Source organism: Meles meles, chromosome 8, assembly GCF_922984935.1.
Source record: "Meles meles chromosome 8, mMelMel3.1 paternal haplotype, whole genome shotgun sequence".
NCBI classification, from domain to species: Eukaryota; Metazoa; Chordata; class Mammalia; order Carnivora; family Mustelidae; genus Meles; species Meles meles.
The window spans coordinates 43,524,736-43,542,390 of NC_060073.1; the positions used below are offsets into that span (position 1 = coordinate 43,524,736).

Sequence of the window (17,655 nt, forward strand, 5' to 3'; positions counted from 1 at the left end):
ACGCTCTCTCTGCCCGCCCGCCGGCCCGCCAGTCCCGGTCCCGGCGTTTCCCTCCGCGGCACCCACCTCGGCGCGGCGTGAGGACCGACTGACGGCCCGACACGCGGGCTCCCGGACCTGAGCGGGGAAGGGACGCCGAAGAGTCCCCGCTCAGCCCCCGCCGGCTCCAACCGTGAGGTGAACTGACAGGTCAGCGGGACGCAGAGGGATGCGGCGCCCAGCCCGCCCGGCACCGGCAGAGGGCTCGGGAGGGCAGCGGCGGAGACGGCGGTTTCCCGCCTCTCGCTCCGCCGGGGGCCGTGGAGGGAGGAGCTGAGCTCCCGCGCAGAGGGGAGGGGGCGAGCGAGGGGGAGGGGCGGGGATACCGTGGTTCCGGGCGCGGGTTTGCCCGCGCTCAAGCCCCGCGCAGCTAAGGGGCGGTGCCGGCCGCGGTCCGACTTTCCGCGCCAAATTTTTAAATCGAAGGCGGAAGGTCCGGACCCACCCCTGGAGCCGCCAACCAATCGCAGGCCCGCACCCAGCTCTCTGATTGGTTAGGAATCGTTGCCCTGGGAACCGCGGAGATGCTGTCCGGGAACTGCAGGGCTGGTGGCGCGCGGACGGACTGGGCCCTGGGGGAGGGGTAGTTAGCGGGGCGGAGGGGGAAGTGCGCGGGGCGCGGAGCGGGTGGCGGCAGGGGGACTCTACCTGGTTGCTTTAATGAACAAATGCAGACTCCTCGGTAAGATCCAACATCGTGGCGTGAACTAGCCACCCGAACTGAGAGTACACAGGGCTCCGCATCTATAAGATGTCTTAAGAGAAGAAAAAGTCTTAATCATAAGGCGCTCTTTAAATACCCAGAGTACTTTTGGAGCTTAAGGACTGAATTTGGGAGTTTCCTATCAAGCTATTTCCCGAGACTTTACTGCTGACCCCGTGCACGTGTGTGTCAGGGGGAAAATACAGGCATCTAGATGCAGACTTTTGTCGAGATGCTTGGGGTCGTGTCTGCTCTGCCGGAACCAGGGCTGGGGCGCTGAGTCCCGAGCCCTGACCTGTGAACAGGTGGGTGCTTGTGCTTACGACGGTCCATTTGGTGGGGTCCGGAGAATGGCGCGCCTTCCCTAAAGGTGGGAGAGGACTGTCACTGGAAGTTCTGTGGTTTGTTTTAAGTCTCCTGACAGTAGATCGGTTTGCTGAAGGGAATTTATTGGCATTTGATGAAGTTCTCTGCCCAGAAGGGCTAACTGGTCAGGAATAAAATGTAAATGTAATTTGTCATTTTTCGTTAGCCTTTGTTTAAGTGGCCTGTGGTGTCCATGAGGGAATATTCAACGGATCTCCTGGTTTTATTTTTTTTAACTTTTTCTATTTCCTTTTCTTTTTAAGGAAAATAAACTTTTTAATAGAATTGATTGGACTACTTAAACCATCAGGGTGTTGAGAGAAACTCCAGATTTTTCATTTTTAAAGAAACTCTAAATGTATGAAAAATTTACAGAATGGAGAATGAAAAGGTACCTTTTTAACTTTAGTATTCATCCTCACAGTTTTAAATGCAATATCCTGATTTAACCCCATAATTTTCCATATCCAATATCCTATTAATGCCACCTCACTTTTTAGTTAGCTTCTGTAAAAACCTCGAAGGAAGGCAAATTTAATTTTTAAAGAGGTGAAGAGTTTGGCCAGAGGTAAAGTAATCTAAAGTTTTTAATGGTTTGATTTCAAATGGAAGTCTCAAAGAGATAAGCAGAGAGAAAGGTATTTTTGAAAATAATAAAATTTCTTAGCTCCCTTATGATATTTCTCAGAATTCTTGAACAATTAGAATTCAGAGAGGGTATTTGACATGATTTGAGATCGGATTTCTTTTTAAGATAATTTTCTACCAAATTGGCAGCTTCTTAAACTTGGGGGGGCCACAACACTGGATTTGTGAGCTAGACATTTTGTAAAATAACGAAAGAATTGTCAGTACGGGTGTCTTGACTGATGTCCAACAGTAGTTGGTTAAAAAATGAAAAATGCAAAATTCCTCAAAGGTTTAGTTATCAGTCAAGTAAGAGAATTGCTATCTTTTCTGATAATCTGAGGCAAAGGACAGCAGCCTTTAGAGAGATGGCATTCTTGGGTAGCCACCTCTCAGGGCATATACTTAAGAGGGTCCCCCTTGTATCCATCATACTGATTTCCATGTAAGAACACCATAGTTGGGCTGAGGATATTTGGGGTCAAGTCCTGTGCAACCTCTCTCAGCCGGGGTCTCCTCTTCTGCAGAGAAAGACTACATTTGGTAAAAATTACAAATAATAAATGCCAAGGAGTCATAGACATGTTAAACAGTCCCATTAATCTTTGTTTAAAGTCACTGAGGAATTAGTAGGTCTCTGTGTTCTTTCACTTTATGACCATTCCAAGCATCTTCTCTAAAATAGCCATAGGTGGTAAGAATGTGTGAAGTCCTCAGTGGCCAAAAGTAGAAGAAACATAGTATCCATTCATCTTTGTGCTGCTATTAACTTACCCTCATGTCTCAGTGGCAGTCCTGCCTCTACTAGGAACTAATTTTCTTTCTCTGGGCCCCATTTTTCCTTCTATAAAGTGAAAGGGGTAGGGGTGCCTGGGTGGCTCAGTCAGTTAAGCATCTGCCTCCAGCTCAGGTCATCATCTAGGGGTCCTGGGACAGAGCCCTGTGCTGGGCTCCCTGGTCAGTGGGAAACCTGCCTCTTCTTCTCCCTCGGCTCTTCCCCCTGCTTGTGCTCTCTCCCTCTCTCTCAAATACATAAAATCTTGGAAAAAATAATAAAGCGGCAGAGGTAAATATTGAAAGAGCAGACTTTCCTTTGCTCTTAGGCACTCTGGATTTTGTTTCCTACTAGGTTTTGCCTATAAGTATGACTGTAGGCTAGCCCTCACCCTTGTCTCCTTGTCTTTCTGACTTCTACATCAATGCTGTTTTACTGAGCATTCAGTGCGTGCAGCCATTGGGCCGGGTGTACACACACAGAGGAATGGGATGTGATTTCTGCCATATAGGCTTTTACTTACTGCCATGTCATGTGTAAAAGTAATTTCTAGGAGTTTTGGATCACTTAAATTATCGGTCCCATTAGTGGAAGATGAGTGAAAGATATATGAAAACTCTCTATACTGCCTCCAACACTTCTCTACATCAAAAATTATGTCATGGGGTGCCTGGGTGGCTCAGTGGGTTAAAGCCTCTGCCTTCAGCTCAGGTCATGATCCCAGCATCCTGGGATCGAGCCCCACATCAGGCCCTCTGCTCAGCAGGGAGCCTGCTTCCCTTCCTCTCTCTCTGCCTGACTCTCTGCCTACTTGTGATCTCTCTTTCTGTCAAATAAATAAATAAAATCTTTAAAAAAAAATTATGTCAAAAAGGTTTTAAAATTAGGTCTTTAAGGTCTTTGTTTTTTTTAAAATTCTTGGAACATAAAAATAAAAATCTAAGTCTGTGCTTTATTGCAAGATTTAAAATGGAAATTTAGCTAGTAAAAAGACAGTAAGTGTCACACGATCATTAGAAGACAGTTACTAATTTAATCGACTCTCCAACCTCATTAGGCATGTTTTCCTTAGCAATATTCTATTGTACAATTTCTGAAGTCTAAAGCTGTCTGATAAGTCCTGTTTTATAGTGGGTTTCATTGTTTACTTGTTTTAAACCAGGAAAATCTCTTTTTTGAGCCACATAAAAGAGGACTCATGAAAACACCTCTGAAGGAATCCACGACAGCAAATACAGTGTTGACAGAGATCCAGCCTGACTTTGGCCCTTTGACCACACCCACCAAGCCCAAGGAAATCTCCCAGGGAGAACCGTGGACACCAACAGCAAACCTCAAAATGCTCATCAGTGCCGTGAGCCCCGAGATCCGAAACAGAGATCAGAAGAGGGGGTTGTTTGACAGCAGGAATGGATTACCTGAGGCCAAAGATTGTTTACATGTAGGTTTGCAGAAGACTGGGTGGACACTGGTGCGTGCGTGCGTGTGTGTGTGTGTGTGTGTGTGTGTGTGTGTGTGTGAAAGCATTGCCACCTACAGATTGTTATTCACCTGCTTCTGAGCACGGGAAAGGTTGGACCCCATCAAATATAGCACTAGGAATTCTGAGCCTTTGACTTATTTTCAGTTCAATCTTCCTTTTTAGATCTGCCAAGCAGTTTCATACTGGTTCCCACCTGTTTTCCCCCAATTCTGCCGCTGTCGAAGCTAAGCGCGTTAGCCCTCGAGTGCAGAGGACCCTAATAAACCTGTCAACTTGATTTCCGGCTCAGACATTATTTACCTCTTCTTTTGCAGGAACACTTATCTGGAGACGAATATGAGAAATCCCAGCCGAGTCGAAAAGAGAAAAGTTTAGGATTGCTGTGTCATAAGTTCTTAGCACGATATCCTAACTATCCCAACCCCGCTGTGAATAATGACATCTGTCTTGACGAAGTCGCCGAGGAACTGAGTAAGTACACAGAGGGTTCAGGGAGATAGTTAGTAATTAAAGTCACTCCGTGGACTTGCTCCCTCGGACCCACGCTCATCTAGCCAGTGTGTGTAATGACACAGTCATGCCATGTGGAGATGATAAATCCCCGAAGCCCTATTAATTTAAGAAGGAACGCAGAGAGTTTCCAATTTCGGCTAGTCTTCAAACAGAAGGACAAAATGACAGTGGAGATTTGCTTCTGATTGCATTTCAAAAGCTTAGAAGCTGTAAAGGAAGGCAACATTGTTTTAGGAGTTGTTTCACAAACGGCTACAACTTTGAACTTCTGTGTGGGTTCTCTCCTCGAAGAGTGGGCTGAGGAACGGGATCCTCTTGGTTTCAGGTGGGCACGCGCTTCTGTGAGCAGAAGCCGGGCTTTAGCGTGCCCTGCCACTCAGCTACGTGTTCGCGTCTGGCAAAAGTGACTGTGCTTCTCCTGCCCCTTGACTCCTTTCTTCAGATACTTGAATCTAGTGACAGCTACAGAGGGGTCTGTGGCCAATTGGGGATGTCTCTGGAGTCATGAAAATATCATAATCTGAACCTGAAGAGAGGATGCAGATATTTGAATGTAGCGCCATCCCTTCCTCAAAGGAATTTTACTCTTCAGACACATGTTTGTAAATATCAACTTGATTTCCCATTTTAAGAATATGCCTTTCAGATTCATCTATTTGCATATCCTTAATTAGAGCTACATAGGCTGTACCTTTAATCTAGCAGGTAGCTGTTGACCCCCTTCTGTGTGCCAGGCAATGTTGTTAAAGCTTGGGATGCCATCCATGAATGACAAGAATAAAGTCTTCCCTCCTGTGGAACCTAATTTCCAGTGGGGCCTAATAGATAAGTATGCAAGGGACAGACAATAAGGAGAGATGATGACAGGTATTATACAAGGCACATAGTAAGCAAGTAATAATGATGCCTGTTGGAAGGTAATACATGCTTTGGGAAAAATAAAAGGTAGAACAGGGCAAAGGGGAACCAGGAGTGCTGAGAGTGTGCTTTGCAACATTAAGTTAGGTGGTCAGGTCAGACCTCCTTGAGAAGATGACATCTAAGCAAGAACTTGAAAGAACGGGGGGTTGGGGGGGAGCAGGGAGGGCTTTAGGAATGGCAATTCCAGGCAGAAGGAATAGCTCACTCCAAAGGCCTTCAGACAAGGGCACAGTTTCCAGGAACAGCAAGGCATCTCGGTGCTCTGTGCCTATCATATGACAGCTCTGTGTGTGTGTGTGTGTATGTGTGCACGCGCGCGCATGCACATGCTTTGAAGAATAATATAAAAAAGCAGGTAGTGTGTGGAATTTCGATATTAAAGACTTACTTTTGCCACTTACTGGCTCTATATCTTGGGGTGAGCTACTTAGCCAGCCTGAGCTGCTATTTCCTCCTCCAGAAACTGAATAATAATATCGGCCTCACCAGTTTACCATAGACATTTCCTCTAGCTGTATGGCCCATAGTGGGCCCTCAATGAATGCTTCCTCTCTAATTCATATTCTTGGTACCCTGTGAGATCAGAAACATGTCTTCCTCGTCTTCACAGTCTTTGTCGAGAGTAATTAAATTCCCTCATCCAGACCCACTGATCAACAGACCGTGGGCGAAAAAGTTATTCTGTTCTATACACATTACAAAGTCTGGTCCTAGCACGTACAATTGCTCATTCTTTGCAGATGTCGAGCGGCGACGCATTTACGATATTGTGAATGTCCTAGAGAGTTTACACATGGTGAGCCGCCTGGCCAAAAACAGGTACACTTGGCACGGACGACATAATCTCAACAAAACCCTTGGGACTCTGAAAAGTGTCGGAGAGGAGAACAAGTATGCTGAGCAGATCATGATGATCAAAAAGAAAGAATATGAACAAGAGTTTGACTTTAGTAAGACTTACAGTATAGAAGATCATATCATCAAATCAAACACGGGCCAGAACGGACACCCAGACATGTGTTTCGTCGAACTCCCTGGAGTGGAGTTTCGGGCAGGTAAGCGATGGTTGGAGGCGCCAGGCTGCACAGCACTTCTCAGAGGCCTAGAGGCAAATGTTCCTTCTAGAATACTGTTCTAACGCTGCTGTGGCGGCTGCGGCTGCGTCTGCATTTTTTTTTTTTTTAATTTTTTCAGTGTTCCAAGATCCATTGTTTATGCACCTCACCCAGTGCTCCATGCAATTCGTGCCCTCCTTAATACCCACCACCAGGGTCACCCATTCCCCCATCCCCCTCCAAAACCCTCAGTTTGTTTCTCAGAGTCCACAGTCTCTCATGGTTCGTCTCCCCCACTCCGATGTCCCCCAGTTCATAACATGTTAAAATGCAGCAGTTGTCAACTGTCTGATCAGGTTGTGGTATTTTTAGCCTTGTTACTTTAGAAATTACTTGTCCCTTCATGAATTTTAATTCTCTAATCCTCCTCCTCCTTCTCCAAAGCTTCTGTAAACAGCCGCAAAGACAAGTCTTTAAGAGTGATGAGCCAGAAATTTGTGATGCTGTTTTTGGTGTCAACGCCTCAGATAGTCAGCCTAGAAATCGCTGCCAAGATTTTAATTGGGGAAGACCACGTGGAGGATCTGGATAGAAGCAAGTTTAAAAGTAAGTGTCGTGAGCGCTGTGGACTTTTGGGCCGCTTCATAAACCATAAAATCTTACCTATGAACCGACTGCCAAATACATTTACTATACTGACATCATCTCTAATTACGCTTTTGTGCCTTCACTTCGCCCCAAAAGCCATGATTATACTGTCTTTCGCTTACTTGCAGGATAGAAAGATATGTATATAAGTACTCTTTATATGTCTGGCACTCTAGCTTATACACAGTTCCTTAAAAGTTACCTCCTTGAGGGCTCCTGGGTGGCTCAGTGGGTTGAGCCTCTGCCTTCGGCTCAGGTCATGATCCCAGGGTCCTGGGATCCAGTCCCGCATCGGGCTCTCTGCTCAGCAGGGAGCCTGCTTCTTCCTCTTTCTCTCTGCCTACTTATGATCTCTCTCTGTCAAATATATAAATAAAATCTTTAAAAAAAAAAAAAAGTTACTTCCTTGGGTGCTGTAACCTTGTCCCCACTTTGTGCATGTGGACTCTGTATTGCCCAAAGTCTAAACGAGCCAGTAAAATGTAAAGTGGGTCCAGACCCAGCTCTCTGCTCTCAGATGTAAGCGTATAAATAACTCTCCTAAAATCGTTACCTAGAAGTGACCTACCTGCAGCGTCCTTGGTTTGCCATTTTTGAAAGAACGGTTTTAGATAGATCCACTCAGAGCACGAAAGGGGCTTGGACAGGTTTCTGACACTGAGCTCTGCCCACCCAGCAGGGACAGGCTTTGCAGGAGCCTCTAGCAAGAGAAGCATGTAGAAAGAGGGGCTCAGCAGGGGGCGCCTGGGTGGCTCAGTGGCATAAGGCCTCTGCCTTTGGCTCAGGTCATGATCCCAAGGTCCTGGGATCGAGCCCCACTTCCCCACCTCTCCACCTCCCCACTCTCTGCTCAGCAGGGAGCCTGCTTCCCTTTCCCTCTCTCTGCCTGCCTCTCTGCCTACTTGTGAACTGTCAAATAAATAAAATCTTAAAAGAAAACAAAAAAAGAAGAACTTTCTTTTTAAAAAAGGCTCAGCAGATGGGAAGAGCCTGTTGCATGCCCACCTTTCCTGGGGCCACATCCAGGCAGGACATGAGGCTAGCCTAAACCGGGGGCCCATAGTGGGGAGTGCCCAAGAGCTCAGACTCCTTTCCCATCCCTGTAAAGCTGCACTAGTCCCGCGAGAGTATAGTCAGACATCCCCAGCTTGATAGTGTCTCTATAAAGACAAAATTAAATCAAGGGTAAAGGCAGTAATACCAGCAATTGGCTTGGGAGATGTGCAATTTCAGAAAACAGTCCCCGTATTACTGATGGGCCGCCTGCTTTTTCTGACTCACCAGGCCGCTTTCAGCTCTCCATTTCACTGGTTAGTCACGGCATCAGAAACCATTCTGGGAACTGCAAACGTGTCATTTGCCAAATCGCCAGGGAATTCAGAACCTTCTGGCCTGGCTTTGAAGAAGGAGCCCAATTTGTGATTTTGTACTATCAAGCTAGAAGTAGAGACAGAATTCTCATAACAAAACTTTTTAAGATACATTATGTAAGATTTGTAGATTTCACAAATCTCTGCTTTGCATATAATGTAAAGACAGTATACAAATTGACAAATTTTATGGGTATAGAATTTCCCATGCTTATGATGCTCAATAAATCTCATTGTTATAAACTGTCACAAGCAGGAAAACAGTACATTTATCATTGGTGCTTTATTTTTTCATAAAACTCTTCCGAATCCTCATTAGAAGATGCCCAGCAATGGAAACTTTTTATTAAAAAATTTGTAACATAGCTCCCAATAGAAGGATCTCATGAAATCCTTTTCCCTTTTTCAACTGTTGTCATTCCAAAATTTAGTACCCACAGCAACTGAAGTCTTTTCCATATTTAAAACTATTTTTTGTTTGAATTAAAGCAGTAGCACCAGAATAACTTAGCTCTCTAAATATACATGAAGTCCTTATGAAGCAAAGTCCTTTGATCTTTCATTATTCCATTAAGTAGTATATATACCTTTTATTTTCCAGCAAAAATTAGGAGGTTGTATGATATAGCTAATGTTCTGAGTAGCCTGAATCTTATCAAGAAAGTTCATGTCACAGAAGAAAGAGGCCGAAAACCAGCTTTTAAATGGACAGGCCCAGAAATCAGTCCAAGTCCCAGTGGTATGTATTTGCTTCCCTTCGCTCCTTGCTTTGTTGTTCTGAATTAATGCACATTGGGAGATAATCTCTCTTCCCCTCCCTGCCCACCCTCCCACGTGGAAAAAAGGTATATAAGTTGGAAAGACAAAGACGGTGCCAATAGGGAAAGTTTGGCTATGGGTTCCATCAGCAACCCACGGTCTAAAACACCTCCTACCCTATACCCAAGAGGCAGAATCTGTGTGAAAGGCCCTCGAAGAGCCTGCACGCACTGAGAATATGAAATGAATTCATTCCAGTATTAATATTCTTGACTCCGGGACTCTGACATTTTACTTTCCACCAAAGATCCCATGCCGAAATGTTTAAAGTGGCAAGAACACGGGCCATGGAGGCAGAGGGAAGCTTAGCCACTTAGTAGTTCTGTGGCCTTGAGCAAGTTGTATCTCCAAGGCTGTTCCCTCGCCTGCGAAATGGGAAGAGCAGTGGTACCTTTGCAAGGTTACCGCGATTCTGAATATGCATTGACTCTTGAACAGCACAGCGTTTAGGAGCGTGGTCAAAATATGCATATGACTTTGACTCCCCCCAAAATGTAACTACTAATAGCCTATCACTGACCAGAAGACTTAGCAATAACATAAAGTCACTTAGCAAATACTTTGTATGTTATATGAATCATGTACCATATTCTTACAATGAAGTAAAGTAGAAAACAGAAAATGTTAATAAAATCATAAGGAAAAGAAAACACATTTAAAATACCTCACTGTAAAAAATCCATGTACTCGTTGCCGTTCAAGAGTCCACTGTAATCTCAGAGAGAGGTCCCTTGGTGCAGGGATTCAGAGTGTAGGTTCAGGGGCCAGACAGACGGGTTCATATCCCAGGTCCATGTTCACCTGAGAGACCAAGGTCACAGTGTGTTAATATCTCTGAGATGGGGATGCATTTCCTAAGTTTTTGAGAATGTCTTACTCCATTTAGGCTGCTATAACCAAATACCATAGACCAGGGGGCTTATAAACAACGGAAGTTTATTTCTCAAGTTCTGGAGGTTGGCAAGTCTGAGATCATGGCACCAACAAATTCATTGTCTTGCCGGAGCCTGCTTTCTAGACTGCTTTTTGTCATAACCTCACAAAGGTAGAAGGGACTAGAGAGCACTGTGGGGCCTCTTTCATAAGAGCCCTAATCCTACTCAAGAGGGCTCCACCCTCCTGACCCAAGCACCTCCCCAAGGCCCCACCTCCTAACAGCATCCCATGGAGGGTTGGGATTTCAGCCTGTGAACTTGAGGCCCAAACAGTCAGTCGATCGCCGTGACGGTTGCCATATTTCATCGGGTTAGGACTCCACGGAATAGAAGATGCCCAGTTCAGGGTGTGTATCTGTAAGAAAGAGAAGCCACTAGTGATTACACTCTAGCACATCACTGGTTGGTTGTAAGACGCAAGGGATTTCAGCAATGTTAACGTGTGAAATCTTACCTTAGAATTCAATTAAAATTAGATTAACGGGGTTTTGTGCCCAAAGACTTTCAGACAACATCTGCCCCAGGCTCAGTGCTCTGTAACTGTTGACACTTAGATTCCTAAAATCGATCTCAACTACACTTGGGCTTCAGCTCCCACAAGGAACCCAAGCCGGCTGGGTTTTGACCCCCTGCCTTCTCTCTTTCAGGCCGTGGCCCCGTCCTTCCTCTCCCCTGCTCCGATCTGGAAGCAAAGCGTCCTTCGAAAGACAACTGTGCCAAAAACCTCTTCTCCACGCGTGGGAAACCGAACTTCACTCGACACCCATCTCTTATCAAACTGGTAAAGAGCATAGAAAGTGACCGGAGGAAAATAAATTCTGCCCCCAGCAGCCCCATCAAGACCAACAAAGGTATGTTTTCAGGCGCTGCTCAGAAGAATTCCTTTTTATCTGCTCCTTTAGCTGACTTGATCCCTACGGCACTTGTTAGAGAACCGTTTCAATACCCTTAGACCCCGACCCACTTGAAGCCTAACCCATGTCTGAATGAAAGGGTAGAAAGTAATTGGTAGGTTTTATTGTTTCATTGCTGTGTGATTGGGGGGGGGGGGGGTGTGCGTGTGCTCTGTTCCTTTGGCTTCAGTCATGTTTCATCTGTATGAGCATTCATTGTTTTGCTTTGACCAGTGTCCCCCCGCCACCTTTCTGTTTCACCAGCTGAGAGTTCTCGGGACCTGGCACCCTTCCCAAGTAAAATGGCTCAGCTCGCGGCTATTTGCAAAATGCAGTTAGAAGAGCAGTCAAGGTAGGTTAGTAATACTTTTTAGTGGCAGGACGAATTATTTCTACATTGCATCATTAGAATTACTTATTTTATGTAAGAATGCACGCCAGCCTTGGAAACCGGGAAGATAATCTTTTCCATGACTCTTACGCAGTCATTACAGACACTATCAGCTGGTCTCATAAAGGCATGGTTTCAATGTGGGCCAGTCTGAAGCGATAGAACACTTTAGAGAAAATGTGTTTCCATTGTCTCATGCCTTGAAATCTTGTCTCTTAGTGAACCCAGAAAGAAAGTGAAGGTACAGCTGGCAAGATCTGGGCAGTGCAAACCCGTGGCCCCCCTGGACACCCCAGCAAGTGCTGAGCTGGACCTGACGGCACCATCCCTCATCCAGCCCCTGGGGGTGGTCCCCCTCCTCCCCAGCCCACTGTCACCAGCAGTACCAGTGATCCTACCTCAGGCCCCTTCGGGCCCGTCCTATGCCATCTACCTGCAGCCTGCCCAAGCCCAGACCATGACGCCACCCCAAGGCCTGAGCCCCACCCCCTCTTGTAAAGCGACAAAATCAAAAGACGCCGCAGATGCCACCACCGAGAAGGCAGCCAGTGATGCCACCAAGTCCGGTGCCTCCACCAGGCCTGGAAGCTTGCTGCCGGTGCCCGAGAGACCAGGTGCCAAGAACCGAGACAAGGAGCCTGCTGGGGAAAGAGGCTCCAAGAGGGCAAGCCTGCTTGAGGACAGTGGTTCCAAAAAGAAATTTAAAGAGGACCTAAAAGGACTTGAAAATGTCTCCGCAGTAAGTACAGCCTTGACCTGTATGAAGCCTTGGGAAGTCCACAGTTGATCAGAGGATAATGCAGTAGCTCGTGAAATTTACCAGAGCAAAGGGCAGTTTCTCAGAAGACAAGAAACTGTTCCTTAGCATCCCATAATCCAAACAAAGCCCCAGACAGCTAATCCCCTGACTGGGATGACCGCAGGGACATTTTTAACCTTTGGAGGAAGGGATTATTTGCTCTCTTTTTAAAAGCACCACGGGTGGCTGTCCTTAAGTCCATTTCTCTGTCACATACGGGAATGCAAACACCTGTCATGAAAGTCTTAAATAATTTACAAGCAGACGTAACCCCAAATGAATGGATGGATGCATAGGGTTCTTGTAACTCCTGCTCTCTGAGTCACTACCTAATGTTTGCTTGATGTCGTGTACCTGGCATCTGTTGCCTGGATGAGAAATTGTTCCCTCTGTTTTTACTTTCCCCCTAAAATTTAACCCTAGATTTCTGTTTTGTGTAATAGAAAAGTCAGGCTTATTCTGGCAGATTGTTGGTATATTTGCTGCATTGGCTTGTAGGGATTGTGATGTTCTAGACCATTTTTCTTCCTAGGTGGAGTTAAGTTCAGGAAGGAATTAACATTTATGAGATGCCTACCAGAAGTATTAGGCACTTTTATATACGTTATTTCATTTTTCTCCCTCAGGACACTTATATACGGAGGACATTATCACCAAAAAAACACCACTAACCATGAAGGCAGAAGTTAGTCTCCCATTTTGTCCCTGCTATTAATGAGCTATTTTACTTCTCTGCATCTTGCTTTTCCACATCTATCAAGAATTTATTCCCCCAGTTCTTCCTGATCATCTCCTGGGTATAAAGCTCTGTGCTCTGGATCCACTCAAACCCAGCACCTGCCGTTTTGAATTCTTGCCCCAGGACCCCGTTACAGTTTTTGTGAGATTAAGTGCATTTATTACATGATAATATACATAAAGGGGCTTGTGATCCTTTTAAGGCACCATATAATCTGAAGTGTATTATCTGTAACTGTTGTTATTAAAGAGGCTTTAGAGGTTGTCAAATCTTCCCGGAGGATGGCCTCATGGCAACAGTTCAAAACATCGATTATCTTAACATAGTATCATTTTGCATTTAAGATACATGCTAAGCGGGAAATCACCAAGCTTTGGCTTGATTCTATTTTCTGGGAGGTCCATAATCTCTTTGGGCCAATGGATATGATTTAATAATGGTCTCCTGTTGCTCACATCGTGATTTAGGATTTTTATTTTCAGTAGATAGATTCAGTAGATAGATAGATTTTTCCACGTCCCTCTGCTTCTTTTCTCGTCTCTATGACTTCGTTTTGACCACTTCTTTTTAGTATGGACTGAGCTGAACAGAGAAAAAGAGAGATTCATGTGCCAATTCATTCATCAAACATGACTGAGAATCTACACGTCCCACGGGTAATAGACAAATGAGAGAAGGTGGTACACAACGTGTACACTTCCCACGGGTAGTACACAAATGAGAGAAGACAGCATACAATGTGTACACAAACGAACACAGATACATCAGGTAGTGAAGAAGCAGTAAAAATGAAACAGGCTGATGGAAGAGGAAGGACGGGGTAAGAGGGCTAATGTAGGACTAGATGAGAAACATGCAAGCGGAAACATACCAAATTCATTCATCCTGCTAACTAGTAGTTATGATTAAAAAAAAAAAAAAGAAAGAAAGGAATTGGCATTTTAGGTTAAAAGATTTCATGAAGAATGTCGTTTGTAGGAAATGGAAAAATAATTATTATTAGAGTACTATAGGTTTTGCTGAAGATTTGAAACAATTAAGCCAGCAACCAGAGTAACTTGTACCATGAGAGAGTATGATTAATGGTTAGCAAAGAACAGCTCTTTGTAAAATGCCTAAACCCACCCATTAAGTTTCTGTTCCTGCAGCTTTCAAGGAACCCAACCAGCAAAGCTAGGGAAGCAGCACCAAACCTTTAAGAAACAAAATAAATAAAGAAATAACCGTGTCGTGGAACAGTGTGAGCATTGAGGATTCTGAATTCACTGGTTCCCAAGGAAAAGATGAGACCTACTAACAGATAAATCAAAGCGTAGACTGTTGTTTGGACAATGGTGAGAAGAAAGATCTGGAGGAAGATAAAAGGAGGGCCCCCAGGTTACAAGAGCTGCTTTTAGCTTTTGCCAGGCCTGCTCGTGGTAAGGCGGAAACGGACTTTTCAGGCAGCTCAGCCACCCGTGCAGGCTCACTGGTGAAATGCAGAGACCAAGCAGGCTGGGTGAGGGATTCACCCAACCCAACACTGGCCATTTCTGTTGCAAATATAACTTTACTGCTTAAAGCTTTTGCTCCATGACATTGGGTCTGCAGTATGAATCAATCAGTTCTTTTTCTGATCTCCAGCTTTTGAACTCTGGTGCTCTGACCTTTAGTTTGTATGTTAAGAGCATTTCCTTGGTATCACTGGAAGCTAAAGCACTAGGAAAAAGAAAATGCATAGTTGTATAATTACTTAGTTCTCAATGAGGGGTCAGCAAACTTTTTCTGGAAAGGGCCAGATAATATGTATTTTGGCTTTGCAGGCCGTGTGGTCTCTGTGCTGACTATTAACTCTGCCATTGTCAGAAGAGAAGCAAGCAGCTATAGACAGAACATAAATGAATGGGCATGGCTGGTTTCCAGTGCAATTTCATTCACACAGATAGCCCGGAGGCCGCGTTTTGGCCTGTGATTTTGGCAACCCCTTTCTCTAAATCACCATTTCTTTAAAATGTTTCCCTTGAATACCAATACTACCAAAAATTTAGCTGCCAAATCGCCCAGGAAATGCTACATGCTGGATGCCCCCTGGAGATTTACAATGGGTACCATCATCAAAGCCCCTGAGAAATTCTCTAATAAAGACAACATTTTCCTTTGTTCGATTCAGCATTCCTGAGACCTGTTCCACCATGATTCAAGTCGGGCCAACTTGCATCCCATGGAACCAGAGTTCCTCGGAACACTCTGGGAAATGACCATCCTAACATGATTTAAGAACAATCCTATAATAATATGACAGGGCCTTTATGGTGTCCAACAGCATTAAACGTGTTTCTGACAGCACCACATCATACCAAAAAGTCTGCTGGGGGTACTTGGGATGTCTGTGTAAGGGTGGGGGGGGTGTTGGGCAAATTCTACACTTAAGCAGGCTCACTTCTAGCTTTAGGACACTTCCTAAGGCCACCACATCTAGGAAACCAATGGCTTATGATATTCAGGACAAGTGTTGGATGAGGAGAGAGGGATATTTTCTTCTACTAGCCCTATGGCTGGCCCACCCATAGCCCATACTGTTGGATGCTCTGATAAAACAAACTACCACAGACGGATACAGCACAGGCACATGGCCACTGTCCTTCCATACTTGTGTGTAAAATAAATCCTTCCTTGTTTTCTAGACCCTGTTCCCATCGGGATACCTAATCCCTCTCACCCAGTGCTCATCCCTAGGGGCAGAGTCCATTCTGTCCAGTAAAGAAAACTCAAGTACACTGTCCCCAAACCACAGGATCTACAGTTCCCCAATCACAGGTGAGTGTACCTAAAACACGATTCAAATGTGGGTCAGGCTCAAGTTCACGTAAGCCTTGTAAGCTTCTCCGACAAATGCCTGTGCTTTTAAGATATCTTCCCCCGCCTTTTCTTTCCAGGTGTTATTCCAGTGACATCATCCGAACTCACTGCTGTTAATTTTCCCTCTTTCCATGTAACACCTCTGAAGCTAATGGTCTCACCAACTTCTGTGGCAGCCGTCCCTGTCGGGAACAGCCCGGCTCTCACTTCGAGCCACCCCGTTCCCATCCAGAACCCGAGCTCAGCCATTGTAAACTTCACCCTGCAGCACCTGGGACTCCTCTCCCCCAGTGTGCAGGTGTCTGCCAGCCCAGGAGCTGTTCCTGTGTCTCCAAGAATAGAGGCTGTTAGTGTCATATCAGACAATGCAGGCACTCAGCAAGGAAGGGCCACCAGGTACGACTCTCCAGTCCCGGGCCAGAACCAACCAAATGGACAATCAGTTGCTGTGATGGGGACACAACAGGTGAGAGCATTTCCATTTAATGTGCTTTTCCCCCCCCTTGGGTTATTAAGACCCAAATATCAGTATCATGGAAGACTCGCTTTTGCTTCTCTTCCCTGGAGAGGGAAAGAATGGGAGGAGGAGGAGGAGGAGGAAACTGAAGGCCTAACTGCCTTCCAAACCCTGGAGAAGTACCCAAGGAGTCCACAGTCCTCCCGGCCAATTGTAGAAGATGCCAGCTTCCTGCTCTGTGCCCTGCCCTTCCAGTTCCGCCCTCCGAGGCTAGTAGGCCTTAACTATCTGTGTGGATTTGACATCTTTTTCCTATTCCTCTCTTTCTGATCAGCCTGTTCCCGTCACACCCAAAGGGTCACAGTCAGTGGCTGAAAGTTTCTTCCGGACCCCAGGTGGACCAGGGAAGCCGATGGGCCCATCCTGTGTGGATTTCGATGGTGCTAATAAAACCTCCATAGGAACTCTCTTTGTCCCACAGCGAAAACTGGAAGTCTCAACGGAGGATGTCCATTAATTTACAGATTGGACTCCATTTAATTTTCTAAAGAGTTGTTCAATAGAGAAGATGTGATCAGACTTATTTGAAGAATGTATTCTCTGAAAATACTGTAAATATGTTGGGGGTTTACTTAAGTTCAAAGCAGACACTTGTTTTCCTACTTATATACATACACACACACACACACACACACACACACACACACACACATTTGTACTAAGTTAATTTCAGCCGTCAGTCCTACCAGGTAAAAGCAAAATGTTGAACTAAGGTGTATAAACTTCCAGAGGAAAGGATTCATCGTCTCAGTTGTGTCTATGCTATTATGCAATGTAACCTTATTCAAGTTTACTTCCCTTTGAGTGACTACATGACCTGCGCAATGCACCATTCTTCGTCACCTTTGCACAATGAAAACGCTGTGATGTATAATGTTGTATTTTTAAATGGGAGGGCTATAGCTATATTTTTTGTAATTCCTTTAACCTGTTTCTTGTTGCCATGTGTCCTTTTGTAAAGTTTGCAAGAATCTTCAATCAAGTCTATGGAAAGATTATTTATAAACATATTTTTAATCATAAGTTGTTCAAATTAAAACTTTTCTAAAATGTATTTTCACATTTTCATGTGGCTGGTTCGGGCACTGTTGGGAGAAAATGAAAGCCTCACTAGCCGGGGAGGCGGGTCCTTGGTAAAGGGCAGTCCCTCCTAGGTTCCCGTAGATGTGCCACGTTTATAAAATGGCCCTACTTTCCTTCCCCCTTTTGATCCTCCCTACGCCT

General features: G+C 45.1%; 1 protein-coding gene and 1 long non-coding RNA gene across 7 annotated transcripts in view; one reads left to right on the forward strand and one right to left on the reverse strand.

Moving 5' to 3' along the window:
• The window catches only part of LOC123947918, a 32,459-nt gene extending 32,254 nt beyond the window's left edge, over positions 1-205 (reverse strand). For 2 of the 3 annotated variants that reach the window (XR_006819884.1, XR_006819885.1), the window contains exon 1: positions 67-205. This is a non-coding gene — a long non-coding RNA (uncharacterized LOC123947918). The remainder of the gene's footprint in view (positions 1-66) is intronic. The other variant, XR_006819886.1, reaches the window with a different exon arrangement.
• E2F8 (E2F transcription factor 8) lies at positions 46-17,401 on the forward strand. Of its 4 annotated transcripts, none has more exons than XM_046014234.1 (13): positions 46-177; positions 1,372-1,499; positions 3,673-3,951; positions 4,308-4,464; positions 6,168-6,482; positions 6,927-7,088; positions 9,102-9,239; positions 10,902-11,105; positions 11,412-11,499; positions 11,758-12,277; positions 15,740-15,872; positions 15,992-16,380; positions 16,706-17,401. In XM_046014234.1, the coding sequence occupies exons 2-13, from the start codon at positions 1,485-1,487 to the stop codon at positions 16,886-16,888; spliced, it is 2,583 nt and encodes an 860-aa protein (XP_045870190.1). In that variant the 5' UTR covers positions 46-177; positions 1,372-1,484; the 3' UTR covers positions 16,889-17,401. The 4 variants fall into 4 exon arrangements, 3 of the variants coding, with proteins under 3 accessions (XP_045870190.1, XP_045870189.1, XP_045870191.1); XR_006819883.1 differs by having other exon boundaries at positions 67-189; positions 16,063-16,380; positions 16,706-16,845; XM_046014233.1 differs by having other exon boundaries at positions 67-189.
• Positions 17,402-17,655: the final 254 nt, after the last annotated feature.